The sequence below is a fragment of the Choloepus didactylus genome, chromosome 3 (assembly GCF_015220235.1).
Source record: "Choloepus didactylus isolate mChoDid1 chromosome 3, mChoDid1.pri, whole genome shotgun sequence".
Lineage (NCBI taxonomy): Eukaryota > Metazoa > Chordata > Mammalia > Pilosa > Megalonychidae > Choloepus > Choloepus didactylus.
This window is the reverse complement of record NC_051309.1, coordinates 102,166,344-102,190,469: the sequence shown is the minus strand read 5'-3', so window position 1 is coordinate 102,190,469 and position 24,126 is coordinate 102,166,344. Positions and strand designations below refer to the sequence as shown.

Sequence of the window (24,126 nt, the reverse complement as noted above, 5' to 3'; positions counted from 1 at the left end):
GACCACAGTGAGATACCATCTAACACCGATTAGAATGGCTGCCATTAAACAAACAGGAAACTACAAATGCTGGAGGGGATGTGGAGAAATTGGAACTCTTATTCATTGTTGGTGGGACTGTATAATGGTTCAGCCACTCTGGAAGTCAGTCTGGCAGTTCCTTAGAAAAGTAGATATAGAGTTACCATTCGATCCACCGATTGCACTTCTTGGTATATACCCGGAAGATCGGAAAGCAGTGACACGAACAGATATCTGCACGCCAATGTTCATAGCAGCATTATTCACAATTGCCAAGAGATGGAAACAACCCAAATGTCCTTCAACAGATGAGTGGATAAATAAAATGTGGTATATACACACGATGGAATACTACGCGGCAGTAAGAAGGAACGATCTCGTGAAACATATGACAACATGGATGAACCTTGAAGACATAATGCTGAGCGAAATAAGCCAGGCACAAAAAGAGAAATATTATATGCTACCACTAATGTGAACTTTGAAAAATGTAAAACAAATGGTTTATAATGTAGAATGTAGGGGAACTAGCAATAGAGAGCAATTAAGGAAGGGGGAGCAATAATCCAAGAAGAACAGATAAGCTATTTAACGTTCTGGGGATGCCCAGGAATGACTATGGTCTGTTAATTTCTGATGGATATAGTAGGAGCAAGTTCACAGAAATGTTGCTATATTAGGTAACTTTCTTGGGGTAAAGTAGGAACATGCTGGAAGTTAAGCAGTTATCTTAGGTTAGTTGTCTTTTTCTTACTCCCTTGTTATGGTCTCTTTGAAATGTTCTTTTATTGTATGTTTGTTTTCTTTTTAACTTTTTTTTCATACAGTTGATTTAAAAAATAAGGGAAAGTTAAAAAAAAAAAAAAAAAAAAAGAAAAACAAGGAAAAAAACAGATGTAGTGCCCCCTTGAGGAGCCTGTGGAGAATGCAGGGGTATTCGCCTACCCCACCTCCATGGTTGCTAACATGACCACAGACATAGGGGACTGGTGGTTTGATGGGTTGAGCCCTCTACCACAGGTTTTACCCTTGGGAAGACGGTTGCTGCAAAGGAGAGGCTAGGCCTCCCTATGGTTGTGCCTAAGAGCCTCCTCCCGAATGCCTCTTTGTTGCTCAGATGTGGCCCTGTCTCTCTAGCTAAGCCAACTTGAAAGGTGAAATCACTGCCCTCCCCTCTATGTGGGATCAGACACCCAGGGGAGTGAATCTCCCCGGCAACATGGAATATGACTCCCGGGGAGGAATGTAGACCCGGCATCGTGGGACGGAGAACATCTTCTTGACCAAAAGGGGGATGTGAAAGGAAAGGAAATAAGCTTCAGTGGCAGAGAGATTCCAAAAGGAGCCAAGAGGTCACTCTGGTGGGCACTCTTACGCACACTTTAGACAACCCTTTTTAGGTTCTAAAGAATTGGGGTAGCTGGTGGTGGATACCTGAAACTATCAAACTACAACCCAGAACCCATGAATCTCGAAGACAGTTGTATAAAAATGTAGCTTATGAGGGGTGACAATGGGATTGGGAAAGCCATAAGGACCACACTCCACTTTGTCTAGTTTATGGATGGATGAGTAGAAAAATAGGGGAAGGAAACAAACAGACAAAGGTACCCAGTGTTCTTTTTTACTTCAATTGCTCTTTTTCACTCTAATTATTATTCTTGTTATTTTTGTGTGTGTGCTAATGAAGGTGTCAGGGATTGATTTGGGTGATGAATGTACAACTATGTAATGGTACTGTAAACAATCGAAAGTACGATTTGTTTTGTATGACTGCGTGGTATGTGAATATATCTCAATAAAATGAAGATTTAAAAAAAAAAAAAAATTACCCAGAGATTTGCTCTATAGTTGCTCACTGAATTGTGCCTTGAGGGTCTTCAACTTGCTATATATACCTTGTATTGCAAAATAGGGAAGGGACTGAGACTGTGGAACTGTAATCCATAACAATTTTTGAAATTACCTATATAACTGCTTGTTGAGCCGTACATCGAGAGTTGACACCTTTCTGTATGTATGTAACATTTTATAATAATGGAAATGGCTGAAGTTGTGGAACGTGACCCATGACGTTCTTTGAAATTCTCTCCCTAATAACTTGTGAAATCGGACTTTGAAAGTTATCACTGTTATATATATATGTTAAAGTTCACAATAAAAAAAACCCATTATCCAAAGGAAAAAATTACCCAGAATTATAATTCAGAGCATTGGAAACTTCTGTAACAGTGGGTGGTTTAAAAACATACCATCAATAGATGGTCACCTATATTTTATGGGGTTTTTACTAACTAGAGTCACATTTTAGTAGATACTTTAGCATTATACTTCAGAGATTCCAGAATGAAACACACAAGGCAAATAATGAAAATTTTCTAAATAAGCAATGAAATTACACTCTGCCATTAATTTTATGCTCTGTTAAAAATGATTTTATACTGTTATTTCAGTGAGATTATACTTTTAGTAAACCCTTAGGATATTTCTATTTTTATATTATGCCTGACAATTTTTGGCATAATTGTTAAGTTCAGGAGACAAGTTAAATTTTGTATTTCAACAATTCTCAGATACAGTGAAAATTAAGTAGCTTGCCCAAATAAAGTCTTCATACCTAAGAACTATAAGGTATAAGTCAATAAAAACCAATTATTTTACTACTCTTTTTTATTTTTTCAAATGTCATACTAAACATTCGACTATTCTAGCATAGGTAAATCCATGCAATAAAAGATAGAGTGCTAATGTAATTTAAATATTTGCACAGCTACTCATAATTTCATACCAAAAATCAAGTGCACTAATGAAAGATGTCGTAAAGGATTAAAAGGTGAATTAATAATCAAACAAAATAACATGCTGGGTATTAGCATTGCACTGAAGTTATAGTTAATTCAAAATTGACACAAATCACTATGAGATTTTCCCAGCTGGCCTGTTAAATGGTGGTTAAGTGTTAGAGAAAGCAGTAGGTTTAACAGCAATCCACCACTTGCTACATCCTCTGCCACAGTACCTTGGTTTCATAACATGGATAGAGCCAGTTGATTTCCTTGAGGACTGGAGATATGAAAAAGCTAAAGGCTTGGAAACAGGGCTGATAGAAAGTGCATCCAGGAATAAATGATAGTTTTCAGGACTGGAGAGCCTGGCAATTATTTAGAAATAGTTTTAAATCGAAAAATAACAACTCAGGAGCAGAAAGTAGTTATTAAGATCTATGATTTTAAACATTTCCGCTGGGTGAGTGAGTGAATGAGACAGTGAGAATAAAGCAGTAGAAAAGAGCATGAAAGAAGGGCCAAGTGTCTATTATATTAATTTATTCATTCATTGATTCAATTTTCACAAAAATTTGTCAAGCTAATCATTTAGAAAGCATTTAAAGCTGAAAAGGCCACTAGAAATTATGTAAAATAAAAAAAATCCCACAAAAACAAAGAAAATGTTTATTCTTTTTCTGGGGGGAGGGGAACTTCAGAGAATAGTTGGGCTTTAGACATTCTCAAACATAAACAAGTTGTGGGAAAAAATAAAACCAACACAAACTTAAAAATACCTAACTATTCATAATTGATCCTGTTCCAGATATAAAAATTGAAAACTGTAAAAAAACCAAAATCAGTAGGCACAGAAAAGCATCCATGTATACCACAGTATCACAGATACAAGACCGCAGTGAAAAGAGATAAAAGAATGATTTAAAAAAAAAATCAGTAACTAATACATATTAGTGGGATATATGCACAACCTAGATAAAATATCTATTATACAAGTACAATTAAGAGCTTTTACTACAGCTGTGACTTTTTCAGGTGGGAAGATACCTGTCTTTGAAGTGGCTCCTAAGACAGTGAAAAGGACTGGGATCACATTCAAACACACTGCACATGTAGTTCTACCTGGTTTTTGCAGCAATAACAGCAGACACGGTAGCAGCTGCGCTGCTCAGAACTTGAGCACTATATCTAGCAGAAGAGAAAGTAGAAAAGTTTCGAACACCTTCCAAAGAACTTGCCACTACATTTCTTGTGAGGCTGTTTCCACTAGTATATAGAAAAGGAAAAACAGAGGAGAGGAACAAAAAGGAAAGTGAGAAAAGGTAGGCTATTAACCATAAGATAGCAACCATCCTATGCTAATATCTAGACATTGTAAAAGTGTGAAGTGTCAGAGTAGTGTGTAAAAGGAATTCAGGTCATTATTTACTGTTGCTATGATCTCAGAAATTAAGATTTGATGTATAATCCTCCAGAAAACTTATTTTTGAGATACAAACACTTCTGAATGTACTTAAATTCACTGTGTCTAATCCTATTTAAAATTAAATCAGTATCATATAACAATACACATTTGAAGACTGGTCTGCCAGTCTAAATGAAGAATGAATTTCTATAAACAGAGAAAAAAGTAAAGGTTTATGATTTTTCCAAAAAGTCTCTCTTTATTTTTACCTTAGAGATGACATACATAAAAAACCTGACATTTTAATGAGACTTGTGTTTTCAGGAGAAGCAGGTCTAACTGGCTGCCTATTCAGAAGCAGCAACACATATTAACTGTTTAAATAACTGCTTAAAATATTGAGAGTAATGCTATTTGGGGAAGGCAAGCATCTTTGTAAAAATAAACAGTAGTTACAGTGAATAAGATTAAAACATTGCCTTCTCTGCTGATGTTCCATATTTCTGTTTTAGAAGCTCAATAAAGATTCAAAATGCTGGTATACAAGTTTATCTTCAGAACTGTAATTACTTAAAACAATTATTTTCTCTTGATTTTTAGGAAAAGGTTAAGTAGAACACGTGCAGAGGAATTAGCACTCTTGTTATTAGAACTAACGGTTTTGAATCCGGTTATCAAATTGGAACTGAGAATTTTTATTTATTCAGTAAAATAAAAAGTCTAAATGCACATTGTGAAATCTGTAGTCTCTCTCTTCTTCACATATGGGTACAAGTTATTAATGAACATTCTCTTTATACTTTCAGAAATCTATGACAGTGGGCACCTCCAACACAAAGTAATTATGTGCCAAATTTGGGCAGGCAATGAGTATATCATGTGAAGTGGAAGAATAAAGCTACCAAGTGATTCAACTTTTAGTTTCTGAATTACTCTGTATCTTTGAGTCAATGGCTACTATTTGGGGGAAGTAATGGCTCTGCAGTAATAACTAGAAACTTATTCTACTAAAAAACCAAATCAGCTAAATTATCTTTCAGGAAAAGGAAACAATGAATTTCTTCCATCATCTTGTATCACAAATAATGAAGTAAAAGGACTTAGTTTCAGCAGAATGGAGCAAAATCTTAAACATAGAATTATTGACCTAAATATTCTTAGAATATCTCTGGGTACCTAACAACATATTATGATCTCACTCTTTTTTAGAGTAGATTTAAGACAAACTTAGAATGTTGGTTTTCCAAATCACATAGTGAATAAATAAAAACCACAGGTTTCCTGACTTTACACTAGACACTAAACAAATAAAGAAAAAACAAACAAACAAACAAAACTACATATAAAACCAGTGTAAAGCAGTGTCACAAGAATAAGTGCCAAGAATTCTTTTTTATGTATTAATGATGTCCATCCTGTAATCTGTATCTTTTTCTTTTTAATCAGATAGTTTTAGTATTGAAGCTCTCCATTAAATTTTAGACATAACAAGAAGGAAAAACTCTACCTAGAATAAGTAGTTGATACTTTAGAAAGTGTGGCCACTTGGCTACCAATACTCAAAACCTTAGGAGTTGAAGGTGGGTGAGGTCCGCTCTTAGCTATGTCTTCCAGAGAACTGTCAAACCTAAGTTTTCAGAATTAAAATAAACAAGGCAAATGAAACATTAATGAAAGATCTACATCATATTTTACATATACATTGATTCAATTTTGAGAATACAGCTAGTTTCTAAAAAATTTTACTTTATATGTGCAATAGGTTCAAACAAAACCCAATAATCTCCCAACCACAAAATGCAATAGTGGATCCTCTACAATCTTTTAACATGACTAATTCCATGAAATAAAACATTATGCTTAAAGTCAAAGAAAGGTGGACAGGAATTCCCATTTGTTGACTAGGTGTTTTGTATTAGATGCTTCAAGAACACTTAGGTTCAAAGAAGTTAATTAAGTTGCCCAATATTACACACCTAGTAAGAGTCAGATGGAGTTTGACTTGAATTTGTATGCACTATTTCCACTACAAAATGCTTTTTAGCGTCTTTGGGAGAGCTGGCTGAATAGTGCACTATAAAAAAAACAACCAGAAATTTCCTTTTAAGTCACAATGGTGTGTTTTTTAGATGTGAAATTAGATGAATTTTGTTTGTCTTGATGTAAACAAAGTATTTTATCCAGTCACACAACAGATGTTTGCATGCAATTGTGGAGCTGTATTTTTTACTTTGTTTTTTTTCCAGGTCTGAACCATTTTTTCTTTAGAATGCCAGAATTAGATTTTAGAAGAACTATTACCAGGTAAAGGAAAGATGAAAAACTCAGTGTGAGGTTGGAAAGAAGAAAGCACCAAGTATAATACTTTGGAAGGAAAAATTAGCCAGGAAAATACAAAATTACCCATTATTTGAAAAAGAAAGCTTGTGGATAAAAAACGGACCAGGTCAATCATGTTAAATGATTTTTGAATGGAAAATGTGACACTGAAATAAATAAACAGAAAAGAAAAATTTATCTTGTCATTTTTTTATTCAGTATTGATCATACCTTCACAAGAGTGATGGAAAAAAAATGTAGACATCTTAAGAAAAATGTCATGGCAGAGCTAAAATATCATTTGAGGGGAAGAGCAATAAAGGCTAAAGTAATAAGATGCATAATCCTAGAGCAGGGATCAGCAAAACCAGGGGCCCACAGGTAAATCTGGCCTGCCATATGTCTTTGTATGGCTTGTGGGATAAGAAAAATTTTTACATTTTTAGATGGTTAAAAAAAAATCAAAAGATAATACTTCGAGAAACATGAAAATTATATAAATTCAAATTTCAGTCTATAAACAAAGTTTTAGTGGAACATAGCCAGGTTCATTCACTTATGTATTATCTATGGCTCCTTTCATGCTATATGGCAGAGTTTAGTAGTTGCAAAAGACCACATGGTCTGCAAAACCAGAAATACTTACTGTCTGAACTTTCATAGAAAATGTTTACTGACCCCTGTCCTGGAGAATAACAGGTACCAGAGTGATTTTTTTTTTAAATACAAATCTGATCATAGCTTAGACCTTCTAGCACTGCTCCAAAGATAATTGTGATTTTTGGCTACCTATTCTCCAGCCTTATCTCAAGGAGCTCTTCCTCTCTCTCTGGCTTGCTCCAGTCCCTCTTGCCTTCCATCTCTTCTTCAAACAGGCCAAGTTTCTCACCTCAAGGCCTGTGCAGAATGTAAAGTCCACTACTTCTCACTTTCAATACCCCTCTATTTCTACCACACCTTCATCGGGCTAATTCCTAAGTAACTTTCTAGTCTCAGATTAAATGTCACCTCCTCAGGGAGACCTCCCCAATCCCCCAAATCACTTTAGGTTTCCTCTGTCATATGCTTTCATAGCAGTCTGTACTTTCTCTCCATACCATTTCTTTTTTATTACTGTAATTATACAATTATTTGTGTGGTTATTTGTTTAAATCCAGACTCCTTCACTAGATTAGACCGGTCCCATAAAGTCAGAGATTCTTATGTTTATTGGTATAAATGAAGTGTAATGAAGTGCTTACCACAAAGTAAACAAATATTTGTTGAATAAATACATGAATGAATGTATTGTTTTCAAATACAGAACTCACAATATATGTATATTTCTTAGAACACATTTGTTTCTTCTAGAGGCCATGCTGCAATTTAAGTTAAACATATATTATTATTGATTAAATAAGGAGGGATGTGTGGTCAGCCTCAAAGAAATGAACAGAACTCCAGAAATATCTTAATTATATCTTTATAATAAAAAGAACTATCAAAATTCTAGAAAAAAGAAAATATAAAGACTTATCAAATACTATATATTAACATACAATGAGGACAAGTGAGAAAAGAAAAGGGAGTGATAGCTGGAGAAGTTCACTCTCTCAAATACCCTCATGAGCTACGCTGATGAGAAAAACGTAAGCACCACTTGAGAATAAAGTTCATGTAACTCATGAAATACTTTTTAAAGTCAGATTTCCAAATTTCCAAACAAATATGCTTGGGAAGTTCCCATGTGCTACACACATTGATTACCTATTCTTTGCTTAGTCAACAAAATTTAAATTACCTCATTTGATATGGAACAGACATCAATATCTATTCTCATTCTGATATTCCCTAATAATTATTCTTTTTAGGGTTGGAAGAAGTTCTGATTAATAACAGCTCTGTAGCAGCCAGGTTTTCTGCTTGTCTGTTACTTAAATGAGTTTTCATTTCTCACCAGAGAGAAGTATGAAGACTTTCTCCATTCCCAGATGTGTCTGGAGAGTTGGGCTTGTGGCCTTTTGCCCTGCTTTTCTCGTAAAACTGATAATAGTTTCTCAAAGAACTATTTGCTGCCAGCTTTCTGAATTGTATCTCTCCATGCTTTTTAATGTGGACCTGTATCAACAATCTGTCAAGCAAATCAGGCATGAGGTTTTCATCTTACTAACGTACCATCCTTACCATCCTGCAGGACAGGGGATTCAACAGAAATCTTACTACATTCTCACATGACAAGTTCTCCATAAGACAGAAAATTCAGAAACTTTAAAATATTTACTTTATAAGCAGGTAAAGAAGGGTACTACAATGAATTGTTCTTGTTTTTTTTCACTATTCCACAAAGCAAACTTTCATGCAATAATATTCCTAAGGAGAAATGGAATACATCAGGATCATAGCTGGATTCTGTCCTTTTGGGGTTCACTAGCAAAGCAAAGCTTTATATTTTAGTCGAAGAAACTGTAAGTCATCTGGAAAGATGAGCATCTTCTATTAGCTTCCTGACAATAAACATGGGGGGTGCATTTACTTGCAACTGTAATCTCCCTTCCAGCAAATTAAATCAACTAAATTTTAGCTGAAAATTTTTTCTGGCATTCTTAACCACAAGCTAAAGTTATTAAATTACTTCAATAGTCTTTGATTCTTTAGCAGCCTAAAACATTATTTGAGCCTGCTAATTCTACACATTTATTATAGATGGCATCTTGAAGATCATTGAAAAACTGACTGGTAGCAGCATCTTTGCTTTGCATGTGGTGAGTGGAGATGACTGTAAAAGGCTAAAAAGAAGGTTATGAAGTAAATTATCAAACATGAAAACACCACCCTAAATGAGGCTTATTTTCGTCAGAACAAAGGACAAGTCAAACTGAAATTATTTTTCTGGGAACTTCCACTTTCCCAAAGCAAGGAAAAGACAAGAAGAAACTAAAAGAGAGGTCTTGGAAGGAACTGGAACTTCTTATTTTATTTATTTTAGGGAAGAGTTGCTCTTTGTTGGTATGTTCCATTTATTCACATCTTTCAAACTCTGCCTTATCTTTTACACATCTCTCTGCTACTGCCTTTCCATGATGGATTTTACCATTTAAAGTGTCCAGTTTCACTATGCAAACTCTTTAGTTATCTATACTACGCCTTTGTCTCTTTAGAGAAAATGTTCCATGGTATCTAAAGGAAAAGACAGGTAAAGAATGAGCATATATTATACTATGTATATTCAAAAAATAACATAAAGAACTTAAGGTTGTTAAGGCAACTTAAATCACTTGGGGCAATCCCCTCATAAAAGCCTGAGTCCTCTACCATATCCTTGACTACAGAAGATGTTCAATACTGCGGGGCACTTACTGATCACTAACCTTAGCCCCTCTTACTTGTGCATCATTGATTTCTTCATTGGGACATTCCTGCAAATGTTTTCAAAGATTTCTATTAGCTAGAAAAAGCTTCCTATTTGGGACAAAAATCTGCCACTTTGTAGTTTCAATAATCCAAATATTACAGAAATAACTTTTACATGATGGAGGTTTTCTTTTAATATTCAGGGTAAAGTTGATAAAATAAATAGTCTTGAGTCAATTTATTATCTATTTGAGAATATAAATGAATCTGACTGCATGAATATAGTCTACCAGTCAACTACTCTGAATCTATGGAGAGTCCAGGTGTCTTGAGAAAGTCATTACTATGAGAATGTACTGTCAGCATGGGAGAACAAACTATGCTCTCCAGCTAAATACTCTGGGTCAAATACCTTGAACTCTCCCATTTAATCACTCACTCCATTCACTCATTCATTCAACAAATAATAATCATTTCAATTCCCACCAAATCCTGATATATTTTATTGTCCACTTTAATTTCCTCCCTTCACAGAACTTATATTTTAGTGCCAACTTTCCTCTAATAGATTGTGAGGATTAATCCCATCATGCTCCCCATCCCTGATTATCTGCTAAAACCAGATGTGCAAACCTCCTGGGTCATCCATCATCTCCTGGACTCTTATTTCTTTCCTGCTTTGTGCATCTCCTAATCTGATCAATTTCCCATCCCTCTCACCTTTCACAAACTCTCTGTTACTCTACTATACCCTCTATCATTCTACACCTTTCTTGCAGTTCCCTCAAACAGAGGTTACCTTTTCTCTCATACCCCAAATTTTTAAAAATCTGCAGATGGAGCACCCCTCATAACTGTTTCTAATGCCAACAGCCATTCTTGATCCTCCAAAATCCCAACTCTTTTGAGATTCATTATCATCAGACTCTCCACTCACCATCCACCCATATCACTGCTGGCCCCTACCTCAACCACTGTTTACATTAGCCCCGGGCTCGCTGCCTTCCTCTTTACCCCATTTTTACAATCTTTCCTGATGACTTCAACATTATCATGGCTGCTAAATCCTCTGACTTCTTTACTTCAATAATATATACCTCTAAGGTAAGCCTTAGGCTGGGAATACCCCAACTATGTACTTCAAAATGCATAACTTTTACTTTTTCAACAATAAGCACTCTTGTTTTTTGTTCTAACTCACACACTCCTCTGCTTCTTGATTATACTAACTTTTGTACTGTACTGAATTCTTACCAATTTCACTGATTGATACCAATTGAATTAACCCTTACCAAATTCACTGATTCTGAAAAATTTCCACTATCATTACTCTGGTTTTCCACATCCCTGGTAGCTCTTCCTCTAAATACGAATCCATCCAATTTTCTCCATCTTCATTAGTACTTCCATAGTCTAAGCCACTATCATCTCTTATCTGAAGCTTGGGTATACTCATAACTGGTCTCCTGATTCCATTATTGCTCCCTTACCATTAACTTTCCAGAGCATTCAGTGATCTTTTAAAAACACAAATCAGATGTCACTCCCATAATTAAAATCCTATATTGTGTTTCCCATTTAATTGGAATAAAAATCCAAATTCCTTAACACAACCTACAAGTCAATAAATGATCTGGTCCCTAACTATTTCTTCATTCAGTTTCTTGTCATTCTCTTCCTTATTTACTATGCTTCAGTCATAGCAACCTTCTTTCAGTTCCTTAAATACACCAAGCTGATTCCTGTCTCAAGGCCTTTGCACTTGCTGTTCCCTCTACCTGAAGAGCATCCATATGGTTGTTAAAATTAACATTTCCCCTAATCAACCCAAAATGTGTTAAATTAGGTGGGATTTGTTTCTTGAGAACCTATTCTGGGTCTTAGCAATGACACTTTCTCTTTTCTTAGTAATCACAATGAGTGCTTTTAAGAAGGCCTTATAGACCTTTTCCCCGTTGACCTCAAGTTCAAACTAGTTTAATGGGTTTTTAAGTTAACCTTTTTCTTTTCTTTTCTTTTTTGAAAATCAGTACTATATTTACCTGTTCTCAAATTTTCTTTCCCATTCTCCAGAATTACAAAACAACAACAACACAAAAATAAACAAAAAAAAAACCACAAATAGAATCATTTAGCAATCTCATCTGTAAGTTCTCTAATTACTCTGGACTGTAAATCACTGAGAAAAGTGACTACAGAGAACTCATTTAGAGTGTTTTCTATCTGGGCCTTCAATTCTGTCTAGGATGTAACAACCCAACCCCCACTCCCAATAATAATTCAGTATTTATCTCTGGGTTTGGGTGATTTTTGTTTGTTCATACTTTTCCACAATGATTATTTATTAATTTCATAATCACCCCTTGATAACATCACTTCTGTTTCTCACTTTTTGTACTACTGTTATCTGGTCATGTTTTATCTTTCATATTTAAAAGATTTTTCTATGGATACACATTTTTTTAATATGCCCATGGTGCTGCTCCAACATCCTTTCTAATTGATCTGCTGATTTCAACAAGAAATGTTTGATTTCACTGCTATAAGCCAAGGATAAGTCTAAGTCCACCAAAATTGTTTAAAAATGTTGCTTCTCTGTATTAAAACCTCAAATTCACCCCTTATGTAAGTAATGACATGCAGCTACCTGAAGCTGTTAGAAGTCTTTCAGAAATTCATTCCTGAGTATTTTTTCTTCTTATGAAAAACTAGGATACTGGGATAAAGAATAAACTATGTGAAAACAGAAAAAATACATATACTATTAATGGCAAAATTAAAGAAATGAATACAGACACTTAAGGAGTAATTAATGCATCTGGGAAATGAATGTCTATCACAAAGTAGGATTTAGAAGGTGTACTTAATGAATAATGTTAATAGACACAAAAACAGAAAAATACAAAAGCAGAGTCATGGACAATTGAGACTACTTTCAAAATTCAAAGACAGAGTTCCTTAATTTGACTCAGAAAAGGAGAATTATTAAGATGCCCAAATATCCATAACTGGCATACCTATTATATATAGATTATACAATATACTGGTTCAATTTTCCTTTATATCATACCATCATAATAAACATACCTTCACATAACATAGAAATAGAAAACTTTAGTTTTCTGAACCCTTCAATGTGACTGAAATATGGAAACTGAGAGCACCAAAAGAAAAAAATTATACCTTCTAACACAGTAAAGATTGCCTATATCAATGCTCCTAATTTTTTAAAAAGTCATTATTTTCCTTTGAAGTAAAAAAAAAAATTACTAAATATAGTATTGAGTTTTTCATCAAAAAGGTATTTTTCTCAATAATGAGTTTTTAGCCAAAAAGACATTTTTCTCATCTTCTGGCTGTGCTGGTTTGAATGTATTATGTCCCCAGAAAAAGCCATATTCTTTGATGCAATTCTGTGGCGCAGACATATTAGTGGGGATTACGTTGGAATGTTTGGATTAGGTTGTTTGCAAGGAAATGCGCCCCATCCAACTGTGGGTGATGACTCTGATTGGATAATTTTCATGGAGGTGTTGGCCTGCCCATTCAGGGTGGGTCTGAATTAAATTACTGGAGCACTATATAAGATCAGACAGAAGAAGCAACTTGCTACAGTCAAGCACACTCCTTGCTCCGAGAAGCTAAGAGAGGACAAATACTCTAAGCGCATTAAGAGTGACATTTTTGAGGAACTGCAGCCTAGAGAGGAACATCCTGGGAGAAAGCCATTTTGAACCAGAACTTTGGAGGCAGACGCCAGCCATGTGCCTTCCCAGCTAACAGAGGTTTTCTGGACACCACTGGCCATTTCCAGTGAAGATACCCTTTGTTGATGGACACTTTATGACCTTAAGACTGTAACCGTGTAACTACATAAACTCCTTTTTATAAAAAGCCAATCCATGTCTGGTGTTTACATTCTGGCATCATTAGCAAACTAGAACACTGGCTGAATAATTTTATTGTGTTACTTCTTTCTCTAAAGGTGAAGTGCAAAGAATTTATCCAAAAAACATCATAACAGAAGGGTTACTTATCAAATTCTGCTACTAAGGAACTTGATACAAATTCTGAGCTACAAAAGTCCAATTTTGCATATTTCCAATCAAAACATACTGATTCTGATAAATAAATTATCTTTTTAGTGGTAATCTTAACATAATACACAAGCATTTCCAGAATTAAACAATTTGCATGTGAAATACATAGAAAAGACAGAAATTTGCTTCAATAATTTTAAAGTACTATGCTTATAAGGAACTGAGGTGTAGTAATTACTCATGTTCAATAGATGGCGAACTTTACATTTAGTCACTAAACCAGCATTTGTGTAGGACATTATCATCCACTAGTAGAAAATAAAAGATTACAAATATTCTATATTTTGCAAAAGAGAAAAAAATATTACTTGACTATATACCCATTTTGTTTTACCTCTGGACTTTTTTTCCAGGTTACTGAACATATTTAGTATGAATGTATGTGATTGCATCAGCTAAGAGATACTATCTGGCTATTTTCTTTTCATTTTTTAAAATTAAACTGTGTTATTGAAACCTTTGTGTTTTGTGTTTTAGAAAAAGGCTGACTGTTAATATCTACCTCATGAAAATATGAGAGAAAACAAGACTGGGGTATTCACCAGTCCTGATTTCTTTGCAAAGTTTGTAAAAAGAATAGTAGTTTTAAATAATATACTCAACTAACGTGTCTTAACAAAGATACATAACAAGACTCTAGTACACTTATGAAACCCAGTATGCTTACTAAACACAGCAATAATGAAGACATGGAATACGTCAGCAAACTGCTTCTTTCTTTATTTATTTTATTTGGGTCATATATGAACAAACTATAATTTAAAAGAAACCTTTGCTGTAAAAAGAGTATATTTGGATTATTTTCTGTTTTCAGAATCTTTGATGAATGTACAAAGGTGATAGATTTCTATACAGGAAGTAACTTAAACTCTATTTTTTCAGTGTCAAAATTCTATTAGGCGGTCTTCAGTTAGAAATCATGTGGATTTATTTAGTGCTAAGGACAGATTGTAAGACAATATAAATTTTTTCCATAACTATTTCCGTTTCATGGCATTATATATTAGTGATTGGCTTGAACTGTTGATGAGTATTTTATAATATATTTAATTCTTTAAAAATTGGGAATCCATATCATAAAATTCTTAAGCATAATATGTGAAAATTAAGTATTCATTGATCAAGGGAATTTAGATTGATAAAAGTATATTTAATCATAATTTTTATATTTTTGCTACACTAAAATGCTACTTTATACTTATTTATATATTTATATAAGGATGTAAAATTTTAAACTGCATATTAGATCAATATTTTACTATATAGTAAAAACTGAAAAAATGGTGAGACAAAGAAAAAACATCTTTTCACATAAAGTGAATTATACTGTGTGTGACTAGATGATACATTTCAGATACATATATGTTTTTAAAAGAATTATCTTTAGTTGAAGTTTTCTATGGCTTTCCATAATTATCTTTTCTGGTATACTGCATATTATTATTAGCTTTCTATTATTGTTACTAATACTATGGTAGTTGTTTCTATTTACCCAATATTATAGATTAGATTCTTAACTTAAAAAAATTTCCTTAGTAATGATAAAATTATTTCTATTGGTCGTTCCAGTCAGGAACTAACTAAGCATCTCATATATCTGTTACAAAAATTGGTCAGATACAACCCAAATGGCCACAGTATGCCATGCCCTTACCAAAAGTAGTCCCCAAATACCTAGCTCCCTACATGAGATTGTATAAAAGATTCACTCACTAAATTTTATCTCTCAGAAACCTAAATCCAGCAGCCAAGTCCTAAAACCCAGAATCAACAGACTCTTTATGAACAACAATCAGATCCATCTCCCTTCCCCATACTGTCGACACCCCCTTTCAATACGAACAAGTTAGTGTGGTCACTGCCTAGACACTTCTGAAGGTGGAGAAAGAGATTAAGTGAGAGGAAGGGGTAGCAACAAACAAAATAAGATTTAACAAAGGCCTCTGAATACTGAAACTTTATATAAATATGTATTTTGTTAGATGCTGAGGTGTTCGAATAGCTGGAAGGAGGTAAATTACATGGTGGAGTTGTAACCTATTACATTCTTTGAAATTTGCTCTATAGCTGCCCGTTGAATTGTGCTTTGAAAGTCTTCACCTTTCTGCTTATGCCCTATATTTCATAATAAGGGAAGAACTGAAACTGTGGAACTATAATCCATAACAATTTTTGAAATTACCTATATAACTGCTTGTTGAGCTGTACGTGAAGTTAACACCTTTCTATATGCATGCTATATTTTACAATAATGGCAATAGCTGAAGTTGTGTAACTATAACGCATGACATTCTTTGAAATTTGCTAACTACTTGTTAAATAGTATTTTGAAAGTTATTGTGACGTGTATATGTTAAAGTTCACAATAAAAAATGCATTTAAAAAATTAGTCAGACAGTCTCTTCCTCATAGGAGTAAATATTCACATACAAACAGATCAGAAACACAAAGGAAGGTGGATTAAGAAACAAATGTTCATTTCAAAATAGATATGGGGAGAAAAACATCAACTTTAGGCAATTATGAAAATTTGATCTTACATTGAATTTACATTCAGTTAAAATTGTGTATACCTTGAAAAATCCAAAAATTAGGGAACTGGAGAAATACGCAATTATAATCAATTAGTAACTTAGTGCCAGAAATGGTGGAGATTCTAACACTCTTGCATTCAAAGAGATTTACCCTAGTTGGTAATACAGGACATATATGCAAATATTGATAATACAAAGTAGAAAAGGAGGTAGGTGTCAAAAGACATGGAATTGTAATGCTTCCAAATGGGTCCAAGTCAGTGATTCTACTTAAGAATAACTTTCTCTTAAATGCTAATCTGTTGAAATGAGGATTACTACAGAAAGGTAGTTGATGTATTTCTAATTTTAAAAGTGGCTTACCAGCGATGACTCTTACAACCCTAAAACCCATCTTCAAATTGTATCCTCTCATTGAATGTAGAGAAAGATCCTTACTTAAACAGCTACAATTGCATCCATGTAGAAGAAATACTAAGCCCATTAAAATGCCTTTTCCTTCCAATTTAAATTATTATACTAAGACTCTTGCCTTCAAAGAGCTCACACTCTAGTTCAAGACTTAGGACAAGTAGACAAATATCTGTACTTGAAATTACAAAAGGAAGTACTAAAACAGAGGTAAAAATTATATATTATGTTAGGGCAGAAGTGAGAAGATTATTACCAGCATGGGACAGGCACCGTGGGTGAGAATGTGGAGTTGGAGCTGTGGGGACAGGAAAACCTGCAAAGAGGGAGCATTTGCACTCAGCCCAGTCATTCTCAGTGACATGCCACAGGCATTTTGGGCAGGGTAATTCGTCATTCTCTGGGATTATTTAGTGCTTTACAAGACTTTTAGTACCCTTAAGACTTCCAAACTTGTAATATTTGTATATTTTCCCACACATTTCTAAATTACATCAGCAGCAGCATCTCTCCCAGAAGAGAACTAGAGGTAGACTCTTAAGTATGGGGAGGAAACAGCAGGTATGTGAAGCGACTGATTAATTGGTTAATACATTTGATTCTAAAATGCTGCACATGTAAAATCAAAATATTTTGTTAGTAGCGGGTTTGTAGTTTTGAGCATTCTATACATTGACTCAGAGTTAATCCTAATGTTCCACTTGAAGCTTCTTATTTCATATTAGAGCTTCATTCATATACATCCCTGATTATGTTTTGTTTCTAAACGACTTTACCTACTCATTACTTTTGGCAGATGGGCTGTGAAATCAGGGAAGAGTAGTCTTTCTGTTCGGTGTTAAAAATAAACTATAAATAACAACAAAACAAAACATCCTCCAAGGTTGCCTCTAATGCAATCAATACATAAATATCCTTTACCTGAAGCAAAGGGAAGTAAAGCACCTCCTTTTGACTTCCATATACTTTTCCAGCTGTCCTTAACTGATCTTTCATTTTAAAGACTTCCTTAAATGACGTGTGGCCTGGGTTGAAGATTTAAGGAGATAGTGTGTGAAGTGACAAAGACAGAGAGAACAATGAGAAGATGAAGACAAGGACCATGCTGAAGAGAACCTATGCAACTGCAGTCCAAACTGGAACCTAAAAGATTCTATGATTTGGCACAGATCAGGTTTCTCTAGAGGGCAGACTCCAAGATAGATAGTGTAGATGATGCTTATTAAGGAGTGGCTTTGAGATCAATACCTGCAAAAGGGAGGGGACAAGAAGCAGGAGTGGGCAGAAGAAGTTCCTACATAGGCCCTGTAAACATGCTTCAGCTAACCCTACAGCAGCTCTAGAACTACAATGGCTGTTCTGAGTTGTCCTGGCCAAGCTTTTTACCCTCCCCCTCCAAGTAATCAGTTCATTGACTAAGGGCAGCCACACAAAAGCTGTGGCCTTTGGGGGGGAACAAAGTCTGTAACTGAGGTAATTTCTGAAAGGGCTGTCAGTGGAAGGCTGTCTGCCCTTTGTACTCCCAGCAACTGTGGTATCAAGTCCTTCAATGAAGACGTATCTGACCTAGCATCACAATGTCCACCACAGATTCTAATTTCTTGTTTTAATGTAGAAACTCAGTGCCAAAAAGTAGTCAGTCAGTTACAAATCTGAGCCTCAACCCACGATTTGTCACTCATTTTTTTTTCCTATCTTTAACCAAAAAATACCATGGTGCCTATTTTGGAAAGAATGATCAAGGAAATACTTACTTGCTTTAAGGAATTTTCTTGATTGAAATAAAAAAGGATGGGTCCAAACAAAATTGGCCAGGTGTTTTAGAGGAGTAAATTATCAGTCATCACTAAATTATGAATAGAGCATTAAATGTCAAATTTGATAATCAAAATTTTATTTTTTTATGGCTGTTATGTATGCTTTACATGACATTCTGCTCCCTATATTCCCTATATATACTGTATTTATGCTCCTCTTTTCTAGATTTTCTAAAACTGTATCTTTGGGTCTCAATGGGAAAAGCATTAAACTGACGACTATGCCTAAGGTCAACACTACCTAGGTGTGTGAATATTTTTAATCAAATTGATTAACATATATGGTTCTTCATTTCCTGTTCTTATTTGAAAGTATTAGTCATGATAATAAGATGATTTCTAATTTAAAATGCTGTGAATAGTATTGAAAATAAAATTTATTTGCCTATGTACAGACCTATTATATTTTTATATCATGCTTCCCCTCACATATGACATTTCAGCCACACTCTCCTCTCCATTTTAGGGACTTGCCGAGCTCTTTATCACCTCAGTGTATCTACATTATTTCCTCTGCACTGCACAACACCCTGTCATCACACAGCTGACTCCTTTTCCTTTCTCTCATGTAGGTAAAGGTTGCCACCTCAGAGGTTCACACAACCTAAAGTAATCCCTCCCTGCCTAAGACAAATTCTTCTAATATTGTCTTATTTTACTATTTTAGTATTACTTAAAATTACCTCAAATCATCCAGTTCATGTATTTGATGTCAGCTATTCACTACTGTATCTCTAGTACATAAATCAGTGCCTGGCATTTAAATAAATATTCAGTACTCATTTGAAAGAAAGAATGCAAACAATGAATGATCTGTGTGATTTTAAATACACATCAGAAACACAATAATTACAAAATTGTCTGGGGTAAATCAATTTATTATATAATATCTGCGAGAGTATTTTTAATAAAAGGAGAGACTTCTACTCTTTATCTTATTATCACAATTTTATTAAATAAGCTCCAAGATGCTTTTATATCTGAGTCTTCGTAATGGGCATAATGATATACAAGATGAGTATATTTCAGTTTGCACAAATAACATATTTTTCTAGGTAACAAAAGTATATTTGACTCTGTGGGAGACATTCCATGTTCAGACTAGTAAAAACATAAGAAAAAAAAGGAAAATTCTTTGGAGTAATTTCCCAATTTCACATTAAAAGTGTATGATATAGTCTGTATAAGAGAGAAAAACAAAAACAAGCTATAAATGAGCCCACTAGACTTTTACAATAATATTTTGCAAGAAGCTTTTATAATTTTTAGCTAGCTTTTAAGATAGGAATATAAGATTTCCCAGGAGATTTTCTGAGCTTGGGAATTCAAGTTTTGACAGGATCAAATGAAATGTCCTTTGTGATTCAGGTTGAACATTTACCCTCATATTTGACTATGGATTACTCCATTTATCTAAGTTTATACTTTTAATGACACAGCAAATAACATAGGCAAGGCATTAAATTCTTATTTTCAACTGCACCTATTTCAAGTTATAAAGATCTATACACTTTCTCTAGTCTATATTTGAGAGGAAAATTTCTTTCTCTCAAATCTATAATTATTCTTGAAATTTGGTTCTTGGTGTAAAACACCACGTTTACTCTACCTATATCTTTATGAGACTTTGATTCCATCTTCTTTCAGGCATCATCTTATGAGATTGAAGAATTATTAAGAATAGGAGATTCTGGTCTAAAAACTAGGTTTTCTTATAGGGATGAGAGGACACAGCAATAAATGAGGTTGATGTCAGGATCATAAAATCACATGCAGACAAGAGCTTTTAGTATTTGAAGAAGAGCTGATGTAATAAAAGAAAGGCATCTTAACATATTATGAAATATAGCAGAAATGAGCACAGATGAAACTTTGACTTATTTTTTAAAATATTTTAACCTTACAACACTTGATTTACAGTTAGGTTGGAAAACTGGTTATCTAGAACTATTTTTTAAATGCATCTGGCAAGCCAAATTTTAAGTAGCACCAATCACTAACTAAAATTAATATTAACTTCTCCAAATTATCAGGCATTTGTCCTAGTCTATTGTGACTCAGAAGTGAAGAAACGTGGAAAAGTAAAGACGAATCCTGAATTCAGGCAAGATCCTTCAGTAATCATTTTCAAACAAAGAATAATTCTACGTTGAGCCATAGTCTATCTGATCTCACATGTTACTCACACAGGATGTTACATCAAATAATATTAACTATTCAGAAAAAAAATCTAACATAAGTCTTTACCATATTCGATACTCACATTTTAGCAAAATCACAAAATTACAAATGTTTTCCAAATGAACTGTCAAGACAATTATGTATTTTATCCAAGTGATATTTTAAGAAGTCCTGGATGGCATTAACAGCCTCAAGAAAATAGAACAAGTACAAAAGCTAAGTTAAAGTCAACTTTATTACAACACTTTTCCAAACTTCAAAATGCATTTATCATGAATTTAGCTCTAATATATAATACATTATATTACAAGAAAGAAAGCATTTCCAGTCAGCTATTTAAGCTTTTATATATTACCCAAAACATAGCCTCCTAGGAAGAAGAGCAATACACAAGTAGTTTATATCATTCTCTCTTATCTCATGATTAGTTATTTATTTTGCAACTTATTTTATGTTCATTTTCTTTGATTTAAAAATAAGGCAAAGCTTTATTTTCTAAATCTTACTAGTAATGTCTAGAAATTTCCTTTACTCTACAAACATTTGCTACCTTAGAAACATTTCCTTGGGTAGATAATAGAATTTTGAACCTAAACAAACCAAAAGGACTGTGTATCTCCCATTGCAAAGAAGGGCAGAATTCTCTTCTTTGCTTCTTTCTGGACCAAATCAGGGTCTCTTCCTCTTTGTACAGCCATCCTGAATATTATCAACTTCAAAACTGACCAAATCAACAATAAACTCTACTCTAATCAAGTCTGTTTAATCTTGCCTCCTGTTTGCTTATTTAAAATAATTTACAACCCATTTTGAACATTACTGTAATAATGAACTTGAAAGCAGTTTTGAGAAGTATAATAAAGGAAGCATTTTTCAAATTAGAGGAGGACATTATTTGTTCATGCACCTCTGCTTCAGAACAACCTACAAATACACCAATTCAACTTATGAAAATAATTACTTTTCCAAGGTTACTACACTTATTTAATAATGATGGAAACAGATGTAAATTCACTGAATAGATGTAGTCTCCCTTAACTTGCTTTCTTTGATTTCACATTTGTGAGCTACTGACTAGCACAAAACATGTTCATCTTCCTCGCTTTTACAACATCAGGAAATGGTTAGAAAAGGTTCTATTTTTTCATAAGGCAAAGCTAACACAGATTTTGCTAAGAAGTTTTGAAAAAAAGAAAAGGTAAAGGAAAAGGTATGTGCTGGCTGCTTGGGGGGCAAGGCTTATAAATCACTGTACGTTAAGAGCACGTGCTGAAACTTCATGGTGCCAGTCACGTAATTTTGTGTATTTGGGACTAAAGACGTGAAGGGGTATCTTTTCCCTGTGGGGGGTGGAAAAAGAGAGAGAGAGAGAGAGAGAGAGTGGTAGAAGAGTCATGAGAAAGAGAAGGAAAAAGTTCCTACCTTAATTCAACATGCAGAGAACATGCCTTATAAGAAAGCTAATTTCACAAAGCTATTTTATTAAACAGCAAAGATTTTTTTAAGAGTAGAGTATTTTAGAAATAGAAAGATTAATCTAGAAAGTCCTCTTGGAAACATCACTATTTATTCCCAAATTAAAGAGAATGCAAGACAATGCACATGAACTCATTCACAGAGATCTGTAATGTTAGCAAAGCACCCCAAAGTACATCCTTCTACCAACATCTTATTTCAGTAATAAAGAAAATAAGAATTAGACATAAAATCCCGACAATATTTACTAATTTAAAAAACTGTAAGTTGTATATTTAGGTCACACAAAAGGCACCAAATTAAATGCTTAGCTTCTAATTGCAAAAACAAAATGCCATACCATTACACTTGAAAATCTGAAACACCAAAACGAGACCATTCATGAAAGAAAAAAAGTATTCAATTTGCAAACTTACTTTGCCTTCTTTGTACTATCAGTTTCAGATTCTTTCACTGAAATATAATAAGCAATATTCAACATTAGTTTGCCTTTTTAAAACTTCAAAATCACTCAAACAATTGCTGTATCAATCAATACCAAATATTCAACTTTCACAGAGGCACTAAAAACAACTTCCATATTATGTTTTTACTGGCTATATACTATAAGCCACTACTGCTATGACACTTTTCAGTGTAATTCTAGCTTGGCTGATACCTTATTTACATACTTATATTATGCATAATTAAAAAGCAAAATGTTTCAGAGTTGATTTCCAATAATTGTTAATCTCTCTAACTGCTACTTGGTGGCAAAGAACATTCATAGATTGGATGCCTAGGAGTTTACTTACAATGTTCGGTCCCGGTGATTTGGGCAAGGATTCGGAAAGAGCGAGACTGAGTAGTTCCAGTCCTTGGACGCCAGTCTTCAGTATCTTCAATTAGTCTCTTCTTGCTGGCATCACTATGAGTAGGTATGTGATAAAACTCTGTATAGCGCTCCACAATGTGTTTTCTTGGTGGGCTAGGGGTAAGAATAAAAAATGAGAATAAAAAAATTTTTAACTATATTAAGTCAAAATGTCCCATGCAAAATTATTTATAATTTATACATCTAATCCTCAACGTTCCTTTACATAAATAATTTTGCTTCTGAAAGTATATTAGGCTTCTATTTTTAATTTTTTTTAAAAAAAGCATATTTCTAAAATAGAGTAGACTAGGTTTCTTTCATTAGTAAAAAAAAAAAAAAAAAACTATGTACTCATAATTAATGCCAATATGGAAATAATAGCATAAAATGTATTCAACAGAAAGATTACCGTTTAGGTGGGATTTTCCTTTTAATTGACAGAAGACAGCAGAAGAAAGATTTCCAACATGAAGAAAAGGAAAAGGAAAAGGATGATATGAAAAAAGTAAAATAACTGGAAACTGAAAAGTCCACAGTAGTTTAAAGTAAAATCAAACAATTTGAATTTACCTGTATTATTCATCTTATCATATAATACATAGATCTGGACTACATTTGCAACCACTGCAAAATACTGATATGATGCTAGAATGCACTGGCTTTCATGAAATTAAATGATCATATTCTCACTAGGCCCAGGAACCAAGAAAGGTTTAATACAGACTAAAACAACAATTCTAAACACAATTTTGAAAAGATCAATACTGTTATTTTCTGCAGTTTTCTCATTTATGTATACAAATTTCCTCATCCTAAATAAACTTGTGTAGAGGATCAGCATAGTTGGAGAAGAGCTGTGGTATCCAAAAAACTGGATTTAAATCTTGACTCTA

General features: G+C 33.9%; 1 protein-coding gene across 4 annotated transcripts in view; it reads right to left on the bottom strand.

Moving 5' to 3' along the window:
• PDLIM5 (PDZ and LIM domain 5) overlaps nucleotides 1-24,126 on the bottom strand; it is a 251,147-nt gene that overhangs the window by 67,793 nt on the left and 159,228 nt on the right. For 2 of the 4 annotated variants that reach the window (XM_037830275.1, XM_037830276.1), the window contains exons 6-8: nucleotides 23,643-23,660; nucleotides 23,172-23,344; nucleotides 22,794-22,830 (exon numbers count right to left, since the gene is read on the bottom strand). In XM_037830275.1, coding sequence (XP_037686203.1) covers nucleotides 22,794-22,830; nucleotides 23,172-23,344; nucleotides 23,643-23,660 — 228 coding nt within the window. Of the gene's footprint in view, nucleotides 1-3,040; nucleotides 3,173-3,926; nucleotides 4,071-5,716; nucleotides 5,837-22,793; nucleotides 22,831-23,171; nucleotides 23,345-23,642; nucleotides 23,661-24,126 lie in introns of all 4 variants that reach the window. The other 2 variants (XM_037830279.1, XM_037830278.1) reach the window with 2 other exon arrangements.